Source organism: Solanum lycopersicum, chromosome 12 (assembly GCF_036512215.1).
Source record: "Solanum lycopersicum chromosome 12, SLM_r2.1".
Classification (NCBI taxonomy): Eukaryota; Viridiplantae; Streptophyta; class Magnoliopsida; order Solanales; family Solanaceae; genus Solanum; species Solanum lycopersicum.
This window is the reverse complement of record NC_090811.1, coordinates 66,898,233-66,920,872: the sequence shown is the minus strand read 5'-3', so window position 1 is coordinate 66,920,872 and position 22,640 is coordinate 66,898,233. Positions and strand designations below refer to the sequence as shown.

The 22,640-nt window shown below is 32.9% G+C and overlaps 3 protein-coding genes and 1 long non-coding RNA gene across 5 annotated transcripts; 3 read left to right on the top strand and 1 right to left on the bottom strand.

The window, feature by feature from the left end:
* Nucleotides 1–4,466: 4,466 nt before the first annotated feature.
* Nucleotides 4,467–7,795, bottom strand: LOC101250002 (U-box domain-containing protein 15-like). Its single transcript, XM_004253076.5, has 4 exons — nt 7,302–7,795; nt 6,760–6,876; nt 6,161–6,574; nt 4,467–5,672 (listed from the first exon to the last, which is right to left on the bottom strand). Exons 1-4 carry the CDS (start codon nt 7,644–7,646, stop codon nt 4,611–4,613), a joined length of 1,938 nt encoding a protein of 645 aa, XP_004253124.2. The 5' UTR covers nt 7,647–7,795; the 3' UTR covers nt 4,467–4,610.
* Nucleotides 5,672–6,527, top strand: LOC104645218 (uncharacterized). Its single transcript, XR_739076.3, has 2 exons — nt 5,672–6,007; nt 6,111–6,527. It is a non-coding gene; the product is annotated as an uncharacterized lncRNA (long non-coding RNA).
* Nucleotides 7,796–9,965: 2,170 nt separating the features above from the next.
* Nucleotides 9,966–14,167, top strand: LOC101248088 (G2/mitotic-specific cyclin-2-like). The gene is made up of 12 exons (XM_069292580.1): nt 9,966–10,101; nt 11,095–11,156; nt 11,260–11,362; nt 11,456–11,503; nt 11,609–11,657; nt 11,733–11,885; nt 11,967–12,095; nt 12,830–12,919; nt 13,013–13,234; nt 13,305–13,403; nt 13,503–13,681; nt 13,798–14,167. Exons 2-12 carry the CDS (start codon nt 11,102–11,104, stop codon nt 13,946–13,948), a joined length of 1,278 nt encoding a protein of 425 aa, XP_069148681.1. The 5' UTR covers nt 9,966–10,101; nt 11,095–11,101; the 3' UTR covers nt 13,949–14,167.
* A 1,954-nt stretch (nt 14,168–16,121) lies between these two features.
* LOC101250489 (O-fucosyltransferase 16-like) lies at nt 16,122–21,979 on the top strand. Of its 2 annotated transcripts, XR_011213215.1 has the most exons (11): nt 16,122–16,500; nt 16,630–16,680; nt 16,779–16,869; nt 17,047–17,123; nt 18,291–18,379; nt 18,532–18,715; nt 19,177–19,358; nt 19,813–19,915; nt 20,356–20,687; nt 20,773–21,562; nt 21,711–21,979. XR_011213215.1 is itself a non-coding variant. In XM_004253077.5 (10 exons), exons 1-10 carry the CDS (start codon nt 16,327–16,329, stop codon nt 21,269–21,271), a joined length of 1,782 nt encoding a protein of 593 aa, XP_004253125.1. In that variant the 5' UTR covers nt 16,122–16,326; the 3' UTR covers nt 21,272–21,685. The 2 variants fall into 2 exon arrangements, 1 of the variants encoding a protein (XP_004253125.1); XM_004253077.5 differs by lacking the exon at nt 21,711–21,979 and having other exon boundaries at nt 20,773–21,685.
* The last annotated feature ends 661 nt before the right edge of the window (nt 21,980–22,640 follow it).

Below are 22,640 nucleotides of genomic sequence, written 5' to 3'. Positions count from 1 at the left end.
TTAGTTAAAAATCATTTTCTTAAAAGGAAAAAAAGTGAAATGTGTCATTGAACTTTGAGAAAAGATTGAGTTGTACCATTCACTAAAAGTAATTGGCTCATCTATGTCATTTCAGTTAATAAATAATGGCATAAATGAACCTTTCTCAAACATAAATGACGTAAATAAGTCAAACTTTTAGCGATTTAACATAAATAAATCTTTTCATAAAATTCGATAATATATTTGAGTCTTTTCCAAAACTCCCAAGGGAATTTTGCAAAACGTGGATGCATTTGGTTTGTTTATTGTAAAGTCTCTTCTTCTTTTTTCGAATTACTAATGCGATCTACCTATTATAATTTATGTGATAATATTTTATTTAACATGTAATTAAATATAATGTTTTGAGACTTATAAGAACATAAATTTTTATGTTTATCGAAGCATATCATAAAGATAAAATATAAACTTTAAAATTCGATTATTTTTAAATATCGAAAAACATCACTGTTTTTAAAGCAGTTAAAAAAGGAATTAAGAGTAAAATGTGCGAGAGGCCGGAGAGAGTACTAATAAACAAGGATAACTTATATGAATTTCATTAGTTTAAGAGTCAGATTAATATTTATATTACTTTGTAATATTATAAATCTTATCATATTATGGTGCATTCAGTTATGTCTTGATATATATATATATATATATATATATATATATATATATATATATATATATATCGAGATATATGATAATTTGTTCTGAATATAGTGGATTTATATGTATTGAAATAATATATAAACAAATCTTGCTTTTCTCACTTGCCTCTCTCTGATCTCGCTCGCCACTCTCATGTCTCGCTCGCGTATCTAATATTCTGAATACATGCAACCATATAAAGTTTAGTATGAATTTTGTTATGATTTTTACCATTACTATCTCAGATTTATAATAATTAAATATTTTTAATATTTTTATGACGATACAAGGTCCAATCAAGTAAAAATTATGGGATTCCAACTCATATATTTCATATTTTAATTAGTCCCTAAATTCATAATTTGATCAGTTTAAATTTACACCATAAAAAGTATAATATAAAATGAAGTTATAATACTTTTTATAAAAGGAATTTTTATTTACACGACTCAAATTCAAGACATATAACTAAAAACTTAAGATTTTTTACTCTTCCACCACAGTTATTAATGTAAAATGGACCATATTAAATCAATTGGAGCTTGATATCACACCTTTAGGGAGACTTTGTGGAAGGATGAAGTGGAAAGTGATGTTACATTTTTGGAATCTTATCATTATTTTCAAAAATGGTGGACCAAGGAAACAAACAAATTAACACCATGACAAATCATGAATAATTAGTTGGATTTTGGTAATGGTCAATTTAGTTTCTATGCTAAAATTGGATTTTTTGCAAAAAAAATAAAATAATAATATATTTTTACGCTATACAATACCTCAGCAAAATCTAGAATAAGTAATAATTTTAATCGGTATACGATACAATAACCTAGAGGTAAAGTTTGTATAAAATTTTTCCTTTTAAAACTTCATTTATGATAGAATATATTGAGTATGTAATAATAATAATATAATTATTAGGGGAGGGGGGGAATCTGAATATACAACTTATTTAGTATATTCTTTAAAAGAAATTTATCATTTGAAAAAATTACAAAAATCGCTAATTTATATAGTGTAATAGTCGGATATATCACATTAAGCTATGTATCGATCGGATACATTACTTTTACGCAATGTATCGGTCAAATACATCACTTTAAGATGTATCGAAACAAATGTGATAATATCGAAACGTTACTTTACGCGATGTATCAATCAGATACATCACTTTACGTGATGTAACGATTGGATATATCACTTTATGTGATGTATCGGGACGTTGAGTTATGTATCGAAAATCGAGACGTGATTTATCAGGATGTATCCGAAACTTGGACACAATGTATCAGACCGTTTTAGGATGTATCGGGATTCGACCTAATTTAAAGGATTTTTGTAATTTAAAAAAGAGTAGAGATATGATGTAATTAGCTCTTAACACTATAAAATTAATTTGGGTAAAATCTACTTATTATTATCATCAGTATCATCTTACAAGTAGAGATTGAGAATGATCGAGTGTACACAAACTATACCCTATCTTTGTGAGATAACTATATTATTTTTTATAGACCCTCAATTTTTTGGAATATGGTTTAAAAAAAAAGTAAGAGTAAAAACCTATAATGATGTAAGTATTGAAGAAAAAAATATATTGACGATAACAATTTTAGAGATAACCTAAATAAACGTAAATTAACATATAAGACAAAAATAGTATATATATATATATATATATATATATATATATATATATATATAAAATTGGTAAAGAGATATGTAGGAGCTTCAAACTAAAACTCTGCCCTATCGAAAATATTACTAATCTTTTTTTAAAAAATAAATAAATAAATAAATTGGGGATTAGAGAAAAGAGATTATACATCAAACTCTCACCGAAAAGTGAAAAATTTAGATAGTTAGATGAACTAAACCATTAAGATGCCCCAATTATACACTAATAGTAACTTTTATAATTAATTTCTTTTCTTTTTTCTTTTTTCTTTTTTCTTTTTTAAATTACGTGCAAGAAAAAATCTTTAGAAAGACAATGACACTTAACTAGGCAAATTGTGAACAAAGTTATTCAACGGATGTCTACATTAGTAAAGAAAATGAATTATCTTATATAGAATTAGACAATTAATTCAGACGCATACAGATAGAAACTGACTCGAATATCATAATCAGAAAAGAAAAACTCAAACATAATGAAAACACTACTAACTAATGAAAAAAGAGCAATCATGAAAGACTTAAACTTGATTATTATACTTGCTATCTTAATCACATATTCTTAAAAACATTAATTAGGATAAAATTTTCAAACTTTCCTAAAGTTTACGTAGTAAAGTGTAGTACTCCCTCCTCCCATATTACTAGTTCATGTTTTTCGATCGTTGAAAAATCATAAATAAAAAAGATAATTTTATTAATTTAATTCTGCATTTAGTTGACTCGATATGAAACACGATGGGTGAAAGGCAAGTGACCGATACATAAAAAGATAATACTATACTTTAAGATATTTAAACTTTACACTGATGATGCACAAAACTTAATTTAAATATTTCATTCTAACTTTTATATATATATATATATATATATATGATATATATCATTATAACTCCTTCCTTAATTACTTATCTTCATGATTATAAATTTGCTTCCAAGTTCCATGTGGCAAGTCATGATAAGGAAACTCCATAGATGGACATACCAATATTGCATAATATATCTCTTCATCTCCATGATTTTCCATATTATTTCTTTTTTCTACTTGCTTCATATCTCGTTCATACAAATCTTTTTTTTATTTACTTAACAACTCTATTAAGGGATTGTTTGGTAGCTGGTTTGGAGGTAAGTTATGCAAATATTTAATTTTGTATAGTTATGAGGTAAGTTCAGATATATAAGACATAATACATAAATATGACCTTTAATTTGATGTCAGTCGATAACTATGACCCTTAAATATGGATGTGCATAAGTAGACACTTAACCTTGTATAAAATTGAACAAGTAGACACACATGTCCTACATGACATGATACACGTAGGACATAACATTTTCATGTAGGGTGCCATGTAGGATGAATATCTCAATTTGTTTAATTTTATACAAGTTGAAGTGTCTACTTGTGCACATCTAAAGTTAAGGGTCATAGTTGCAATTGACGCCATGTTAAGGTTCATGTTTATGTATTATGCCTGTAATATAATTAATACATGTGTTACTAATATCTGCATAACAGTAACCAGTCACCAAACGAGTAGCATCACGTTTTCCTGGTGAAATCCCTTAAACCTATGAATTAAAGAGTACAAAAAAATGTTTTCAATGTTGTGTATAAGATGATTATTTAAGCTTCATTCTCTTCTGCTAATTTTGATTTTTTTTTTCTGTTTCTCCTAATTAACATACAATTAATTAAGCTAATTCCTTCTTCAACTACTTTGAGTTGTATTAGCACTTAACCTTCTAGCCCCGCCCCTGCAATATCGGACCTAGAGTACCCCTCGGTAAAAATTACATTGTATATTTAAGGTATTTTAAAGAATTTTTATGTTTATATATTGATTTTGAACCTCCTGAATATAAAATTAGAGGTTGATTTAGTGATTTAGGGGTTCAAACCACTACGTTCTTTTTTCCGTACTCCCTTAATGGTAATCCTGAATCCGCCACGGGTAATCTGTACACACCTACTTATGAGTAAAACAAAGCAAGATATTCTAATTTGTATATATTAGTGATTAGATGTACTAATTTGAATACTTATTTTTGTAAGAACATAGTGAAAATATTTACTACATTGGAAATTCTTGTCAAACTAGTAATGATTCAAATTTCGATTTAGATAATTCACCATGAATAATCGAAGTAGACGACAAGACGAGATGAAATGGAAATAGTTATATTCTTTACGCACTAAACACAATTCACTATCCTAAACTATACAAGTAGAGCTAATTCGACTTGCGTTATAGACAAGGAATCTGTTCTGTTTTACTCATATGCTGCAATATAGATTTAGCTTTTCGTTGTCCTCTATCCGTCCCACTCTCACCAATCTCTACTAAATACTCGTAGACACCATACTGAAGTGCCGTGAGCAGATGATTTGAATTGTGTATGCTTAACCTATGTAGCACCGCCACTGAACATTCCTTGTTCTTTGGCGTCCCATCTCTCATCAGATTAACGAGTGTTTCAATGAACGTAAGTTTTCCCATTTCTTGCCTTCCGTCTTGATGTGTTGCAAGAAGTAACAATAGAGACAACGCCTCGTCAACCATCTCTGAGTTTTTCTTCTCGAGTAGCTGAAACAACGATGCTACAATCCCAGCTTCGTTTGCCAAACGAACGTTCTGCTCATTTAAACAAAGGTTGAATAATGCAGTGATTGCATCCTTCTTACCTCTTATTGTACCGTTTTTCAACAATTCTATCAACGGTGGGATACCGTTTAACGAGCCTATAGCTTCTTTGTTTTCATCCAGCATAGATAAACTAAACAATGCTGCTGCAGAGTTCTCTTTAGCACCAACATTTCCATTCTGCAATATCTCAATTATAGCTAAAATAGGTTCTTCTTTCGATATAAGATTTTTGTTTGTTTCATCAATCGATAAGTTCAAAAGAGCCGTCACAGCATGTTCCTGAATTCTAGAATCTGGATACGATAGTAGATGCACGAGTGGTGGGATTCCTCCGCGATTCACTATTAATGTCCTATTCTCAGGATTTTCTTTCGAAAGCATCCTGATCTCTTTCACAGCCTTTCTCTGCACTTCTAAATGACTAGACGATAAATCTTGAATCAACGACAAAACTCGTTCATCACTTTCATCCGAGGGGCTCTCGGGTTTTGGAGATTCTTGCTTTCGAGGAAGCTGAAAATTGTTCTTTTCACACCATTGTTGGATCAAATTCTTCAGAGCAAAGTTTGGGGCTAATGACAAGTGCTCCAAAATTTCCCCCGTTTTCGGACATGTTTGGCAACCGGAATCCAACAAATGTTGAATGTTCTCTCTTTCATATGTCTACAAATAGATGCAAAGTGGAAAGGAAAATCAGTCATACAAAGCAAATCGAACGAGTGAATGATCAAAAACCACCACAAGTATTCAGTTTTTTTTCGAGTTTTCATACCTGAACTATCATGTATTCACTATTCCTACCTAGACTATCATCACCTATTTATCGCAAAACACACCTCAGCTTATAGTTGAGGTGTGTTATTCGATAAACATTTGCTGATACTTCAGGTAAGAAACTCACGCATGTAATAGTTTAGGTGTGAAACTCAAAAAAACAAAATACTTTAGGTATATTTTTGACCCTTCACTCTATGAAAATCGATCATTCTTCATATAAGGTAAGAAAATGCATCATCATGAAGCATCATAGCAACTAAAAATGACTACATGAGAAGCAATTTCTTATCATATCTTAATCTTTTCTTCGCCTTTTTGTTATAGGTATGGTAGCTCGAAGAGAAATAAACTTATCGTAGAGGAAGTGAACTCACCTGGCCGGTTGAGACAGTAACAGGATCGGTCATAGTCTCTAATGTGATCGGACAGAGGAACTCATTTGGAATTGCCAAAGAAGTGGATTTCTCATGAACTTTAATCATCAACGGTTCAATTTCTTCGAGTCCTGCAAAACTTCTGAATTTGTTTAGAAGACCTACTATCTTTTGCGTCTCTTCTGCATGACGACCTTTTCTTTCTTTAACTACTCTTCGTACTGATATTGTTTCTAACTTTAGGTCCTCGAGAGTACGCAAACCTAACTTGTTTCCTAGTCTATCTATGCTAGCACCATCTGCATTCCTATCATCATTTGTAGACAGCGCAACCATCAAATCCATCGTGAGTTCCATGTCTTGACTATCATTTCTCTTCTTAGCTCTTCGAAATTGCCCTCTCACTAACTCCACCTGAAAACGGTGAACGATCAACATCAACAACAAACACAGTGAAATCTCACAAGTGGGATCTGAGGAGGATAAAATGTACGTAGACCTTACCCCTACCTTTGAGAAGGTAGAGAGACTGTTTCCGAAAGACCCTTAGCTGAACAAACAGCAACGCCAGAAAAAACGATAAATGAAATGAATCGTACCTGTTCTTTCTCTTCATCCGAAATTCCTAAATCATCATAAGGTATGTTTTCCAGAGCTTGACTTAATCTTTCATACACAGAACAGAATCTTCCCATAACAGCCTCACTTTCTATGGCCTGCATATTTGTAAGTAAAACAAACATATTCAACCAACTCGAAATCGGTGAAAAAAATGTATTAATTAACCATAGTTAGGTGACAGTAGAGTGTGAAGAACAAACACGTCATACTATCACTGGTTTGGTGTAAACAACAGGTGCAGATAAATATAATGATGACATAATCAACAACAACAACATAACCAGTGTAATCTCACAAGTGCCCTCGTAGAGATAGAGAGGTTGTTTACACGTCAAATAGTTTGAAAAATGAATATGATACGGGAGCAATAACAACAACGAAATAAAGAACATTACACAACAAACATGAGAAAGAAGAGTAACAACGACGAAATTAATGCAATATTTCGAGCACAAAAAACACCCTACGATAGACAAAATGACGATATAATCAATCAATAGAAAAACAAAGGTTTACTAACCAGATAAATTTTACTTCCACAATGGCAAGTTTTTAACAATTTCTTCGCGGATGAAAATGCTTTTTTCAATCTCATCAAACATTCGATGCCCGATTCAGGTATCTGTCCTTCGAAATCTCTAATCTCTTCGAAAAGAGGTAATAAAAGCTTCAATCTTTCGGAGAGAATGTGACATTCCTCTCTTTGTGATCTCCTATACTCTTCATACGATCCAACGTTATGAATCACACCAATAAGTTTGCGTACCACTTCTCGTTTGTCTTGTGGACTCGTTTGACAGCTTGATCCGAATTCCTCCTCTACGGTTACCCCATCTTCAAGCTCGTGATCTCGATCCAACGCCATTTGATTTCCTCGAAAAATAAACAGAGTATCCTCTGTTTCAAAGTTGAAAAAAAATGAAACGAAATCAAAACCATAACCTAATTTTTTTTTTTTTAAAGTTAAGGCTTTGATTTCGATTTCGATTTTCGATTTCGATAAACTAATTGGAAAAAAGTGGGAAAAAATAGTTACAGTGGAAAATTCTGTTGAAAGTTGGAGGAGAAGAAAGAGACTAAACGCTTTTTGCGGGCTTCGAAGTGTTGAGATTTTGAAAGTTAGTTAATTCGGTACTTTTCACAAGTTACCCCTTTTTCATTTTACGAACAAAAGTTACTGAGTTCACGTAATCTGTGTAATTCAAAATTATAATTTTTTTGACAATCTATTTGATTTAGTGGGTTTAAATTTTATTATTTAACACATAATACATAAATGTGTCATTTAACTTGTCTATATTTTATATTTATGCCCTTCGATTAATTGTATGTACAATAAACAGTTAAACTTATATAAAGTTGAATAAATAAATATTGAAGTCCTACGTGACATAATACACATAGGACACTGTGTAGGTTGAAGTTTTCACGTAGGACGCATGTGTTTATTTGTTTAACTTTATACAAGTTTTAGTGTCTACGTGTACTCGCTCAAAGTTGGAGGACATATATGCCAGTTGAGATAAATTAAAAGACATGTATATATATTAGGCATATCGTACATGACAATTTGTATCCTACATGGTATGTGATATCACGTAGGACTCATGTGTTTTTTTATTCAACTTTATACAAGTTTAATTGCCTACATCTGCACACCAAAAAGTAAAGCCAAGTTAAATAATACATTTATGTATTATGCGTTATATATTATACATAATTTTAAATGACTTTTATCAAATCCAAAATAGAGGACACAAATATCAAATGAAATCATATTAAAAAATATATTAATATATTATACCAAAAAGAATAAACATCTCAATTCAATATTTTGGATACAAACAAACATTTTTTGACCATTGACTGTACTTATTATATGGAAACAAGGTAATGATACAGCTGTGGAAAATCCAAAAAAAAATTTATAAGAAAATGTAAAAAAAATATAAAAATATCATGCCTAAAATGTGAATTGATATCAATGGATTCAACAAATATTTCTTCCTATATTATAATTTGTTTATTTTATTTTTTAGTCCATTTCAATTTTTTTTTATAACTCTTTAATTTCAATTTTTTCTATAACATGTTGAATATCACAAAATTAAACGTTATATGTCTTTAATTTAAAATCATAAAATTAAAAAAAAGTTAACATATAAATATACTCTTTAAATTGATATCGATTTATATTTATGCCCTCCAAGTTTACTCGTTTTGATTTACACAAATAGAAATTTAAACGTTTAGTTGAACAAGTAGACACGCATGCCCTACGTGGTATCCTATGTGACAATTTCGATCTTATTTGTATTATTTCACATACGAATCATGTGTTTACATGTTCAACTTTATAAAAATTAAATTGTCTATTATTTCTGCGTCATTGATGTTCTGTATCCATATTGAAGTTCGCTAATTCTGAATTTGCATTGGAAAGTCTCTCGTGAAGGAGTAAAATGCTCTTTAACGAAGATGAATTTGTACTAAGAAAACCCAAATCCAACACCTCTGATTAAGCGAAAGACATAATACATATGTCATTTGACTTATTTTCAAATCACATTTATGCCCTTTTGGATGTACAAAAGTAAACGTTTAAACTTGTATAAACTTTAACAAATAGATACACATGTATTATATGACATCCTACATGTATTGTGTCACGTACGCCTCATGTGTCTACTTGTTCAATTTCATACAAACTGAAGTGTATACATACTTATGCATATCCCAACTTGCACGGCTTAAATGTAAAATGAGATCAAATTGAAGAACATATTTACGTATTATGTCTAAGTGAAATCAGTTTATATCAAACTTAATATAGAGAGCTCCGCTCATTAATGTTTTGTACCTATATTAAAATTCGATTAAATACACGAATTTATTGGAATGATGTCTAGACTAATTTCTTTAAAAGTTAAAAAAAAACCAAGTCATTACATCATTAAATGCCTTTAATGATTTTTTTTTTTTAATGAGTAACCGCTAAGTTCTAGGTGGGAAAATACACGAGTTTTCATTTTTAGCCATTATATATATACTAGCCGTTGTTTTCAAAATAATTTTAAAAAAAAAATACAAACAAAAAACAAAAAATAACACAATTATTTTGCCTTTAGATTCTCTCTAAATTAATATGTAGATAAAAAAAAATAGAGAGAGTGAGACATTTTATTTTTTTTATAAATAGTTGAATTGTGTTAAGTTTATAGTTTCTCTGTTTTCATTTTTTTTTTTGAATTATTTTGGGTAATTTTACTGAAAGATTGGATCTTTTTGAGAATCTGTACAAAGGTTCTTGATTTTTGAAGGTTGATGTTCGTCCGTCTTTCGATTTTAATTTTTGAATTTTTGATTCATTTAGATTAGTTTCTATTAGATCCTTTTGATGATAAAGGCCTCTTGTAGAAATGCAGGATAAAACTGTGTATAATTGATCGAGCCCAGTAGGCTTCCTGTTTAGTATAAAGGGTTCTTGATTTGCAGGTTTATGTTCATTTGTATTTTTTTGAATTTTTTGGGGGTTTTCTACTGAAAGATTAGATCTTTTTGAGAATCAGTATTAATTGTTCTTTCCGTGGAAACAATTTCTTGTAGAAATGCAGGGTAAGACTGTGTACAGTAGACCTGCCCTGCGTGCTAGCTTAGTGCACGGGGCTGCCTTTGAAGGTTGATGTTCATGGTCTTTCAATTTAATTTTTGAGTTTTTGATTCATTTAGATTAGTTTTGATTAGATCTTTTTGATAGTATAAAGGGTTCTTGTTGTGGGAAACAACCTCTTATAGAAATGCAGGATAAAAATGTGTATAATTGATCGAGCCCGTGGGCTTCTTGTTATAGTATAAAGAGTTCTTGATTTTGCAGGTTTACGTTCATTGTTTGTATTTTTTTGAATTATTTGGGGGTTTTCTATTCAAAGATTAGATCTTTTTTAGAATCAGTATAAATGGTTCTTTCAGTGGGAACAGTCTCTTGTAGGAATGCAGGGTAAGACTGCGTACAGTAGACCTGCTCTGCACGCGTATAGCAAAATCTTAGTGCACGGGGATGCCTTTTTAGTATAAATGGTCCTTAATTTTGCAGGTTTTTTGTTTTTTTGAATCATTTTTGCACTAAAAGATTAGATCTTTTTGAGAATTAGTGTAAAGGATTCTTGATTTTGTGCAGGTTGATGTTTTCGGTTTGTGCTCTGCGATATATTTTTTTAGCTTGATTCTTGATTTTTGCCCTTTAAAGATTGAACCTTTTTTTGAAAATTAAGTTTGGGTTTCTAATGTTGTTTGTTGTTCAATTTTTTATTTAGGTTCAAGATGGTTGGATCAAATGAAAATTCCCAAGGTGTTGTAAGGCCTTCGATTCTTCGAGGTATGATTTGAATTTTGAATAGTTAAAATCATGTATAGGCTATTGTATCTGATTTGAATCAACTTATGAAGATGGAAAATTTATCGTTTTTTTTCGCTACTAGGGGTAATGGGGAATAATAGAAGGGCTCTGAGCACAATAAATGGGAACATAGTTGAAGCTCCACAATACCCTTGTAAGCTACACAAGAAAAATGGAGTCACCGAGTAAGAAATATGATCAAACTCTTTTTAATGTATTAAGTTCCAAGATGTCTTTTTTATCGCAATTCCATTGATGATCTTTCCGATTCTTTGTAGCAAGTATGTGGATGGTGAAATGAACCCAATTCATCGACTAGTCACGAGGTCAGACTTTGATTCTTGGTTGAGACTTCAGATAGCTCTTACTGTTAAATACTTTTATCATTTCGTCTGCTTTTCTTGTAATATTACGGGGGATTCTTGCCTCAGGAAGTATGCTGCACAAGTGGCTGACAAGCGTCAACAACCATCACTCGAGGTACATTTTTCAACGAGTACCATCTTGGATTATGCTAGTTATGTCAGGAGGTGTTGATGGTGTTATCTTCCGCAGGTAACAAAGCCAGTGGTCGAAACAGCACCTAATGGAAATGAACTAGAAGGTGCCATCAATACCGATGTTGAAGATTTCAAGGCTACAAGTGACTATGTTGTGCCAATGTCTGTCCAACACACAGAAGCAATGATGGAGGAAATTGATCGGATGGTATAGTTGATTCGATGTACATATTCATTCTGGACGATTTATGGATCACGATCTATTTTGTGTTTTTTTTTTATTATGTAGGATGAAGAGATAGAGATGGAAGAAATAGAAAAGGCGTTAATTGTGGACATAGATCGTGCTGATAAAAAGAACGTACTAGCTGCTGTGGAGTACATTGATGATATTCATGCTTACTACAAGAAGATTGAGGTGAGAAATATATTCCAACACGATCGCACCTTTTGTAGAAGCTTTTTTAAACTTATATGTTGAGATCGTATTGGAATATTGTTTGCGTACATCCTACCTTCCCCAGACCCCACTTGTGGAACTTCATCGTATATGTTGCTGTTGTTAAGGTTTTATATAGGTTCTCTACCTGACCACCGTATTTAAGACGATTGATTCTTAGATGTATGTTTGTGCATTTTCATAAACAGGATTAGGCTTTAAATATAAAACTGATTGATCTAAAATGAAACAAAAAGCTGATCATTAGACGTTCACTTTGTTCTTTCATTCTTAAGTATGGATGCTAACCAGATTCCCCGTATTATATGCAAGGTATATAAGATTCTCGAGAGTGAGTTCTTGATCATAATGACCAACTAACGTTGGTATCCTGTTGTTGTTTTTGTGCCAATAGTAGCATAGTTGGTTACTTGTCCTTCCTTTTACGTATTACAATATAGGCAGGTGCTATTCATGTTGCCTTTAGCGGAAAATGGACTTATAATGCAAAGCTTTGAATGGGAAACTACTTTAGTTAACCTTCGAGTAGTAGTTTTCGTGCCAATAATAGCATCGTTGCTTATTTTACTTGTTCAAGTTCTCTCTGTAGCTTGCTCTATACACCCAAAGAATAACCGGATGAGATGAATTTGTACAGCTTTCTGGATATCCATTTAACGGAGGCACTTCTATAAATTTATTTTTCATTTCAGAGTTCTGCTTGTGCCCCTCCAAACTACATGGAACAACAATTCGATATCAATGAGAGGATGAGAGCTATTCTCATTGACTGGCTGATTGAGGTATAAAAACAACCACTCGTAGTAGCCTCTCCGAAATCCATGAAACAACAGAAGGGCTTCCGGTCTCACTAATGTTCAATCAAATCTGTGTAGGTACATTACAAGTTTGAACTGATGGAGGAGACTTTGTACTTGACCGTTAATCTTATCGATAGATTCTTGGCTGTCCAGCCAGTGGTTAGGAAAGAACTCCAGCTGGTTGGGGTAACAGCTTTGTTTCTCGCTTGCAAGTACGAAGAAGTTTCAGTTCCTGTCGTCCAGGATTTAATTTTGATCTCCGACAAGGCTTACACCGGGATGGAAGTGCTTGAAATGGTAATTAAAATTTCATTTTGCCATAGTTCTCCTAGCCTGCCATATGACTTTGATCGAGTACGTTCTGCAGGAGAAGTTGATGATCAATACCTTACAGTTCAAACTATCAGTGCCTACGCCGTATATGTTTATGAAGCGATTTCTCAAAGCTGCTCAGTCTGATAAGAAGGTTATCATAAACTTACTAGTACTAAATTATCTTAGAGAAACGACAAGATTTGTGAATCATGACTAAGTACTGACAAATTTTCGGATATTCTTGAATCAGGTGGAGCTTCTGTCATTTTTCATGACCGAGCTATGCCTTGTTGAGTACGAAACACTTAGGTTCCCACCTTCAATGCTAGCAGCTGCAGCGATATTTACCGCTCAATGTACACTAGGTGTGGCTAAGGAGTGGACTAAAACTTGCGAGAAGTATAGCAAGTATACTCGAGATCAGCTTTTGTAAGTATCTTATCCATCTACATTTACTTTTCTTCGTTTGCAAAGATGGTTTATTCTTACCGAATGCACGTAGAAGCAACCCCCTCTGAGTGTGTTGTTTTTTGTATATATAACAGGGAATGTTCAAAACTGATGGTTACTTTCCATCAGAAGGCTGCAACTGGGAGGCTTAATGCTGTACACAGAAAGTATAGCATCTCTAAATATGGCTTCGTTGCAAAGATGTTCCCACCGGCTTCTTTTCTTTTAGAGGCAAGCTTTTTTTAGCACATGATGTTTACTTGCATCTGCTTAACGAAACGTTGTAGACTTATAGAGCAATTTAAGTTGCCCTTCTGGCCTGTGGGATTAGATTCCCGCATTCAGTAGACATGACGATGAGTATATTGTTATTTTTCGTGTGGTTACGTTGCTCAATGTAGCAAGATTTAAGTACTTTTTAACAAATTGTTGGTACTATTTTGCAAATCTAAACTCTTCCATTGCTGTGCTTCTCTTTGGTTTATGTGACAATATGTTAGGTAGTAATGACAGAGTTCTTTGAGCTTCAAAATGGCTTTAGAGCTAACATGGTGCTCCTTGGTTAGATGTGCAACATATCGGTGAATGTCATATATGATCGAGATAATAGTGCCTTCAATCACATGAAACGACGAGAGTTAGTTGCTACGAAAAAGGTTCAACATAAATACTAGTAGAAATAGTGAATTGTGTGATTGATATAATATTCCGTTCCTGAAAGCAACATATCGTTGAATGTAACATGTGGTCGAGAAAATAATGCCTACAATCACATGAAACCTCGAGAGCTAGTTGCTATGAAAAAGGTAGAATATATATACTAGTAGAAATAGTGAAATTGATAAAGTTCCGTGGAGTTCATAAATGCATAATGAATAAAGATCCTGAATTTGTTAGAAAATTACTTCAAAGTAGTGGATATAGTATTAGTTTAATCACAATTCCAATCTACAAATTGCAATTAAATTTATAAGAAAATTAGTTCAAGTGGGAAAACTATAGTAGATGAGCTTTCAATAATTTAATCATAGATCCAATCTACAAATAACAAATTACTTCCTATTACACTTTTATATTCGAAATTTACTAGTTCGATTTATCTGATTCACATCAAATAAGCTCATTATAGGAAAACAAAGCTTTCTATCGAGAAATTCTTCATTCATACTATTCGAATACAAGACCTTCTCCGCACATCCCTTGATGGTATATGACATGTTAATACAAAGACATTACGTGAGTCTTCTATCAATCCTAGCTTTACAGGACAAGATTATGTATCGTTATTGATGATAGGGAATAATTACTTTATAAAATTAGTCGCGAATATCATGATTATTAAAAAAATATACATTTAAGAGTCAAGTTAAACATACTTTTCTAGTCAAATATTTTTTTCAACACTAAATCTTACCTAATTCTCAAGTAACCAACCATTCAAAGATCTAAATCACAAACACACTCTCCTTTTTGCTTTATTTCTGTTTCTTCCCTTTTCTTTAATTACTCCTAATATATTAATTTACTTTAAACTAATATTTCTTCTTTTGTCATTTTCAATAATTTATTACAAACTTGTGAAGTAAATAATTGATCGGTCCTCCGTAGATGATGGTGAAATGGATAGGATTTCTTCGTCTAGAATATAAATATGAAAAAATTCTTATAATCGATCCTTTACTTAACATTACACAATAAAAATTCAAATTAATCATTATTTCAAAATTTAATTATTATCAATATTTCTTATAAATTGTGTGGTAAATAATTGATTTGTTATTCGAAGTTCAATGATGATGTTATGAATAATATTTTCTTTCATTTAGAAAAGTAAATGTGAATTATTTTCTTAGGGAATATAATTCCAAACTATCGTAAATGATATGCAGATACCCTGGTGCCCCTGTCGTCCAAAACTAGAGCATACATACTTTTTATACTAACGGACATACATGTGTCATAATCTTATCCACTGACCCGACATCGGATCGATGGATAAGATTGACCACGTGACCCTATTTTGTCAAGGGCATATACATTCTAGTTTTTGGACGACACGGGTACCAATGTCCCTAAAGTACGATGAAAAATATGTGCTTTTCATTTATTATAGTTCGGGTGTATATTTAATTTTTTTTTAAAAAAAATGAGTCATTTTAATAATAAACAATGTGAATTCGATTAATCATTAATTCAAATTTCTATCATTTCCAATAATTTATTATTATTTGTATGGTAAATAATTGATCTGTGTCATCTGGAAATCACAGTGAGATGAATAAGATCTGTTCGTCGAGAAAGGGAGATAAATACAAAAAAATTGCATAACAAGTCCCTCACTTTAACATTACTCGATGCTTCAAATTATTTATCAATTCGAAATTTAATATAAATATCGAACACCAAACGAGATCGGAACAAAATTTGCTCTTTCCAAAAGCTAAAAACAGAAAAAAAGTTTCCTTCGATGCAAATCGTTGTCGTTATGGGGCCTAAAACCCCAAAATCTTCTCTAACAAATCTGTATTTCCAATAATACCCCTAAACCCTGTCCTCCGCGACACCACCGGAGGAGTCGTCAAAAATCAGCAAACACGCTTCCGACCACCAATCATCGCCGCCGTATGGCTATTCCACGGCGGCGCCACCAGCATCATCACAGCCGTGTGCGGTTTCTGTTCCCGGCAATTTTTGCTGTTTCCGCCATTATCCTCTTCTTATTCCTCTTCCTATCAATCCTCGCTCCGTCTCCTAATGATGATAATCACCTCCGCCATCTCCGTCGTGATGATTCATCGGTACATTAAATTAATCAATCACGCTGACGAAAAAAATGCTAAAATGTTTAATTTAATTGTGAAGTATTAATTAATTGATTAATATATGATAAAGTGTTAATTTGATTATATAATTTGTGACTTGTGTAGGAAGGGAAAAGCCGTAGTAATGAGAATAGAGTGAGTTTATCTCGTGTTAAGGTTGGGATTTAATCTGAATCTTATTGATTTCATTTGTGATTTGATTTGGTTTGGATCTAAGGTTGCTAAATGTGGTGTGGTTGATTGTTGAGTTCTAGATCAATGCAGAAGTTCATAATCGTGATCTCTGGAGTTCGAAAAATTCAAAGTTTTTCTATGGATGCAGTAATGCCAGCAGTAAATTTGCAAGTGCGTAAACTCGAAAATGAGCTCAATAGCTCAGCTTCTTTTATAGCATTTGTATTTGAAAAAAATAGAAGTAATCAGTTTTTTTTAGTATGTTTATGCAGCAGTAGTGGAGTTATTAATCAGGTTGAATTTGATCATTGAAATCTGATTGCGTATTTGTACTGTTTCAAATTGCAGAAGCCAAAACGATCACACATCCGAATCGATACTTGTTAATTGTCACAAGTGGAGGTCTTAACCAACAAAGAACTGGGGTAAGAAAATATTACCAGCTTGGTTTTTTAGAATTGAATATGGATTCTGTTTTAATTTGTTGACTAACTAGAAATGAGATTCTGGTCGAGAAACTGTTTTTTTCCAACACTTAAAGACAAATAAGGTAGTTGATTCAGTGATTGTTGTATTTTATAGGGTAGTTCAGATGACCTTGTCTTTTCTATTTTTAGATAGTTAATGCACAAGCAAGCCCGAATAAAGGTATCAGGTTGCTTTAGGTTCACAATTGTTAAAGCTAGTCTATTTATGAGGAATATCATCATTAAAATGTCTTGGGATGTGCTTTTCTAGATACGGCTACATCGGAACATGGATTGAAAAATCGGCACCCTTAATGTTCTAAAAGACAAATTACTGTGTATTGTAATAAAGAGGTCCAAATGAAGCTGGATGGATATAAAAGACTGTTTTAGCTAACTCAACTAGTTTGGTATTGAGACAGTTGTCGGTATTTTTGTAAGCACATGCACTGACAATCAAGGCATTAGATTTCACAGTGAACAACGCCACAATGCCCATTAATTAGGAGGTTCTCTATACCAGTAAGTGGAGAAGCTTTATGCAACTGGTTGGATATAACATCTTATGGTTGTTCAAGTGCTGCAGAATTTTATGTTCAGTTTGTGACTTTCTGTCATATCAATGTTGTTGATTTTTATTTTTGACTATTGCAAGATATTCTTGATATGTAAATGAGTGCAACTAATTTTGGACTGAGTTATAGTTGTTGATTGATCATTGATTCATTAGAACCTCAAGATGCACCTAATTTGATTGGACAGAGAAGTAATGATTATAAATCCCCAGTACAAAATCATATCTGGTGATAGCCAATCTGTCTGCATAATCATGCTCTGGGATTTGATGATTGCGCTATACTTATTTGCACTTTTAAGTAAATTGGCTACAGAAGATACACTTAAAAATTACCAGCCCATGCTAACTATAGGTTGTCAAATACTCCTCTATACGTAACATGATTCTGATAATTCCATCTATTTTTTTCTAATGTATGGCCCTTTGAGTTGGCACTCCTTTCTGTTACCACCCGTGTACTTTAGCTTTCTGCTGGAACCAAAATATAAGACTGTGAAGCGTGGAACCTTCTATAGTTAACGGTGTAAGCTGGTCCATCTTTATGGCAGATAACTGATGCTGTTGTTGCTGCTCGCATTTTAAATGCCACTCTTGTTGTTCCAAAGTTGGACAAGACGTCTTTCTGGAAAGATTCTAGGTGAGTGAGTAGTATCAGAAGAATGATTTAGTATTTTCTTGCATATTGGTTTCTCCAACCATCACTCAACTTATTATTGTGTAGGTACATTTAAAATACTAATAATCCTGCTTGTAACTGTGAAAGTGAAATGATCTCCTTTTCTGTTGCAGTGACTTCTCTGATATATTTGATGTTGATTGGTTTATAAAACATCTAACAACAGATGTTACAATTATAAAAGATCTTCCGCTTAGAAGAGGGCAGATATGGACACCACATAGAATGCGTGTTCCTAGAAAGTGCAGTGACAGATGTTATATAAATCGTGTATTGCCTGTACTCATGAAAAGACATGTGAGTTTTCAAGACACTTGTATATCTTAGCAATTTGTGAATGAATGGAAACATATCTGAGAAGCACACTTTTATTAATTATTTTTTGCACTGCAAGTTACTTTTTCTAACTCTTTAAGGTTGGAGGTTGAGGAGATTATTGTTGTCTCATTGCCTCAAGTTCATCAGTCCTAAATGTTTGAAAATTGGTTTTCAAGAGAACTAGGCCCTGAGGCTTCACTAACTCTATTATGTTAATTTTGGGAACTCTTTTTTTTTGTGTGGGAACTCTTAACCCAAAAAGAAATACAATTGCCTTGTACAGTATGTGGAAAACCAGTCCTCTGTTTCAAATAACAGAAAGTATCTAGCTTATTCCTGGTTGTAGGGAATAGGGGATTGTTCTTTCCTGTATGCTGTCTATTAGTATTGTGTATTATTGATATCACAGACCTGTATTAGCAGTCTACTTCTTGTGACAGGCTGTACAGATCAGCAAGTTTGATTATCGACTTGCAAATAAGCTGGATACAGATTTGCAAAAGCTTAGATGCAGAGTCAATTATCATGCCCTGAAGTTTGCGGACCCTATACTCAAAATGGGTGAGAAATTGGTCCAGCGAATGAGAATGAGTAGCAAACATTATATTGCCCTTCACCTAAGGTTAGTCATAAGATCTGACTTGATTTTATGATTTCTTTTTCTCATTTTATTTCTCTGTCTTTTCCTTTTGTCTTCAATTTCCTTATGACTGCTGCTGGTTATGTCCTTCAAGTGATGAACCAAATGTAATGTCCTGGGTATTTTTCTTGGTGTGTTTATTTCATGTTTCCCTTCAGTAAGCTGAAGAGTTTGTCTACTAGCAATCACTGTTCACGGATGCTTATATTCTGAAATGAAATGTTATGTTTCATTTGTAACGTATGATGATTTTGTAGGACTTTGATCCTTGAATAAATTGTATATGAGATGACTGGTTCAGAATTCATGATAATCTGCTTGATGTATTCTGTTTTTTAGATGACATGTTCACTTTGGATGGGGGGGGAGTTATGCTTTGCTGCAGTTTTGGGAATTCTTGAGAAGAATAAGTTTGCTTATAGTGTATTGTTTACAGGTTTGAACCTGATATGCTTGCATTCTCTGGATGCTATTATGGTGGAGGGGATAAGGAGAGGACAGAACTGGGAAAGATACGACGGAGGTGGAAAACTTTACATGTGAGATCCCGAAAGTTTCAGATTTTGGTCATTTCCTAATGTATCATCATGACAATGTAGTTTAAAGATATAACTGTTTGCTCCACTTATGCCTTTTTGCTGTAGTTATATCTCTCACTTCTGTTCAGATTTTCAATTTTGTAAAAATACAAAGTAAAAGATCTATGGAAGAAGAGAAGTAGTGTGACACTGGATAATCTGGGAACTAAACTGGATTTCTGTCATCCTTGTGAGAGCCAGGTCTCCCTCGAAGCAGTATCAGGAGAAAGATGTGTGTGTGTGTGTGTGTGTTTGAGAGAGAGAGAGAGAGAGAGAGAGAGAGAATTGTTTTTATGAGATATTTTTAGGTTAATGGAGGCAATTTCCCTGTCTTCCACACCATATGATAGAATAGTCCAAGGACTGAAGTGTGTGTAAACTCTTTTTTTATACATGTGCAGAATAGCAACCCAGAAAAGGCAAGGAGGCAAGGAAGATGCCCTCTTACTCCTGAAGAAGTTGGATTGATGCTAAGAGCACTTGGATATGGAGAAGACGTTCATATTTACGTAGCATCTGGTGAAGTGTATGGAGGTGAAGAGACATTGGCACCACTAAAGGCCCTCTTTCCAAACTTTTACTCAAAGGACACTATTGCCAGCAAGGCAGAGTTAGAACCATTTTCTACATATTCTTCTAGAATGGCTGCTCTTGACTTCATAGTTTGTGATGAAAGTGATGTATTTGTCACTAATAACAACGGAAACATGGCAAAAATTTTAGCAGGACGAAGGTATGCTGCTTTCCTTTCCGGCCTTTCAATTGTTCTGCAAATTTTATTTAGATTCTGTTCTAATATATCTTTTCTTTTGATGTAGGAGATATTTTGGTCATAAACCTACCATTCGCCCAAATGCTAAGAAACTAAATCGTGTGTTCTTAAATAGAAATAACATGACAACAGAGGAATTTTCTTCCAGAGTTCATACGTTTCAAAGAGGATTCATGGGGGATCCCAAGGAGGTGAGGCCTGGGAGGGGTGAATTTCACGAAAACCCATCAACATGCATTTGTGAGGATGCTGAGGCTGAAAAGAAAATGGATTGGGATCTTCGAAAAAGTGGTAAAGACAATGTAGCTAAGAAGAAAGACGGTAATGGTAGGAAGAAAGATATTGAGGCAGTTGTTCATGATGAAAATGTAGAGTATGAGCCAGAAATGGCTGATCCTGAGGATGAAGAAGAAGATGAGGATAACCCTCCGGGTGAAGTTTCACTTGGTAACACCAAAACTGAAGTTTTGTCCAATGGAACAAGTACCGATTATGACTCTTCCATGTCTGAGGATACTGAGTTGGACGAGTTACTTTCAGATTGAGAAAGGATCAAAGATTTACCTTTCGAGAGGTTTTGCCTATATATAAACCAGCCTTCCTTAAAAGAGTTCGTCGGGCATTAACCTATTTTCAACGTGTCCACTTGTGAATGCTCGTGGCTGAAGCCTTGACCACACAGTAACGCGGATCCACTTCTCCTTGAGATATTCAGTTAAGAGTTATCGGGCACGAGCTGGAACTTGTAGTATCTTCGAGGCCTATGATCCACAATGCTTGAACTCGTGAAGTGTAGCCGCTAAGATGGAGCTACCGGAGAGGGAAATTTTTTACTGGTATAGTGTTCAAACATTGTTGTATACATAGACGAGAATGTTAATTGCTAATTGACTTACTAACTTTGCTGGGTAAACATTTGTTGAGAGTTTAAATATAATTTGCTTTAGTTGTTCTTTGAATGGTTGTGTATTTGTATTTTTGAAGATACTTAGGTTTGACGATGACATGACTTGAGCTTGGAGGAGTGATGATTTTATGTTAGCGGATTTCAAACTTGTTGGGTATTGAGGCATAGTTATCGACTTATCGGGGTCATGGATACATAAGTTTGAATCAAGTTGTTTTTAGTCTTAGTTAAATACCAAGTGAGCTTGACATAGTTAGTAAAAAGTTACATTTGATACTTACATCAAACCAATAAATGTAAGATATTACTTTTATTTTTTATAGACATATTTGTCATTTAATCGTAATCAAGTATTATTATTATTCTTATTTTAATAGTTAAAATTACATTATTTCGTCCAAAATGAATAAAACGTGTGAGTTTTCTACCTAATGTACTCGTAGGGATAGGTGGAGCTAGGGAATTGGAAGGGGTTCATCCTGATCCTTTGTAGAAAATTTAAAATATATATCGAATTTCTTTGACTTCTTTCTATATTTACTTATTATTATTATTTTAAATCTTTTTTTTTCTTTGATTTCGATTATTACTTGTATGTTTTGTACTTCTATCATTATATTATCTCATTGTTATTATTGCACTCCTATTTATATCCTATTTTTCAAGCGGTTTAGCATGCTCAATTCAATTCAAAATATATCAAAAACAATTTTTCTATTAATATAAAATAAAAATGGATTATTTATATCCATTTACTCAAACCCTATTTATGAAACTACACCGTGTATTATTATTATATTTTAAATCTTTTTAATAAAAAATTTTGATTCCGTCCCCGCTATTAAGCCTATGGTTGGTTGTGAGTAAGTTTAGTATAGGCCAAATGTTAGATTTGTCCAACCAAGTGATTTTGTGCCACCTACTTATGTGGGGTTTGAAATTTTGTTCACCCCTTAACTCAAACCTATTATTTTGTAAACAAAGCCTTTTTTTTTTTTCTCTCTTCT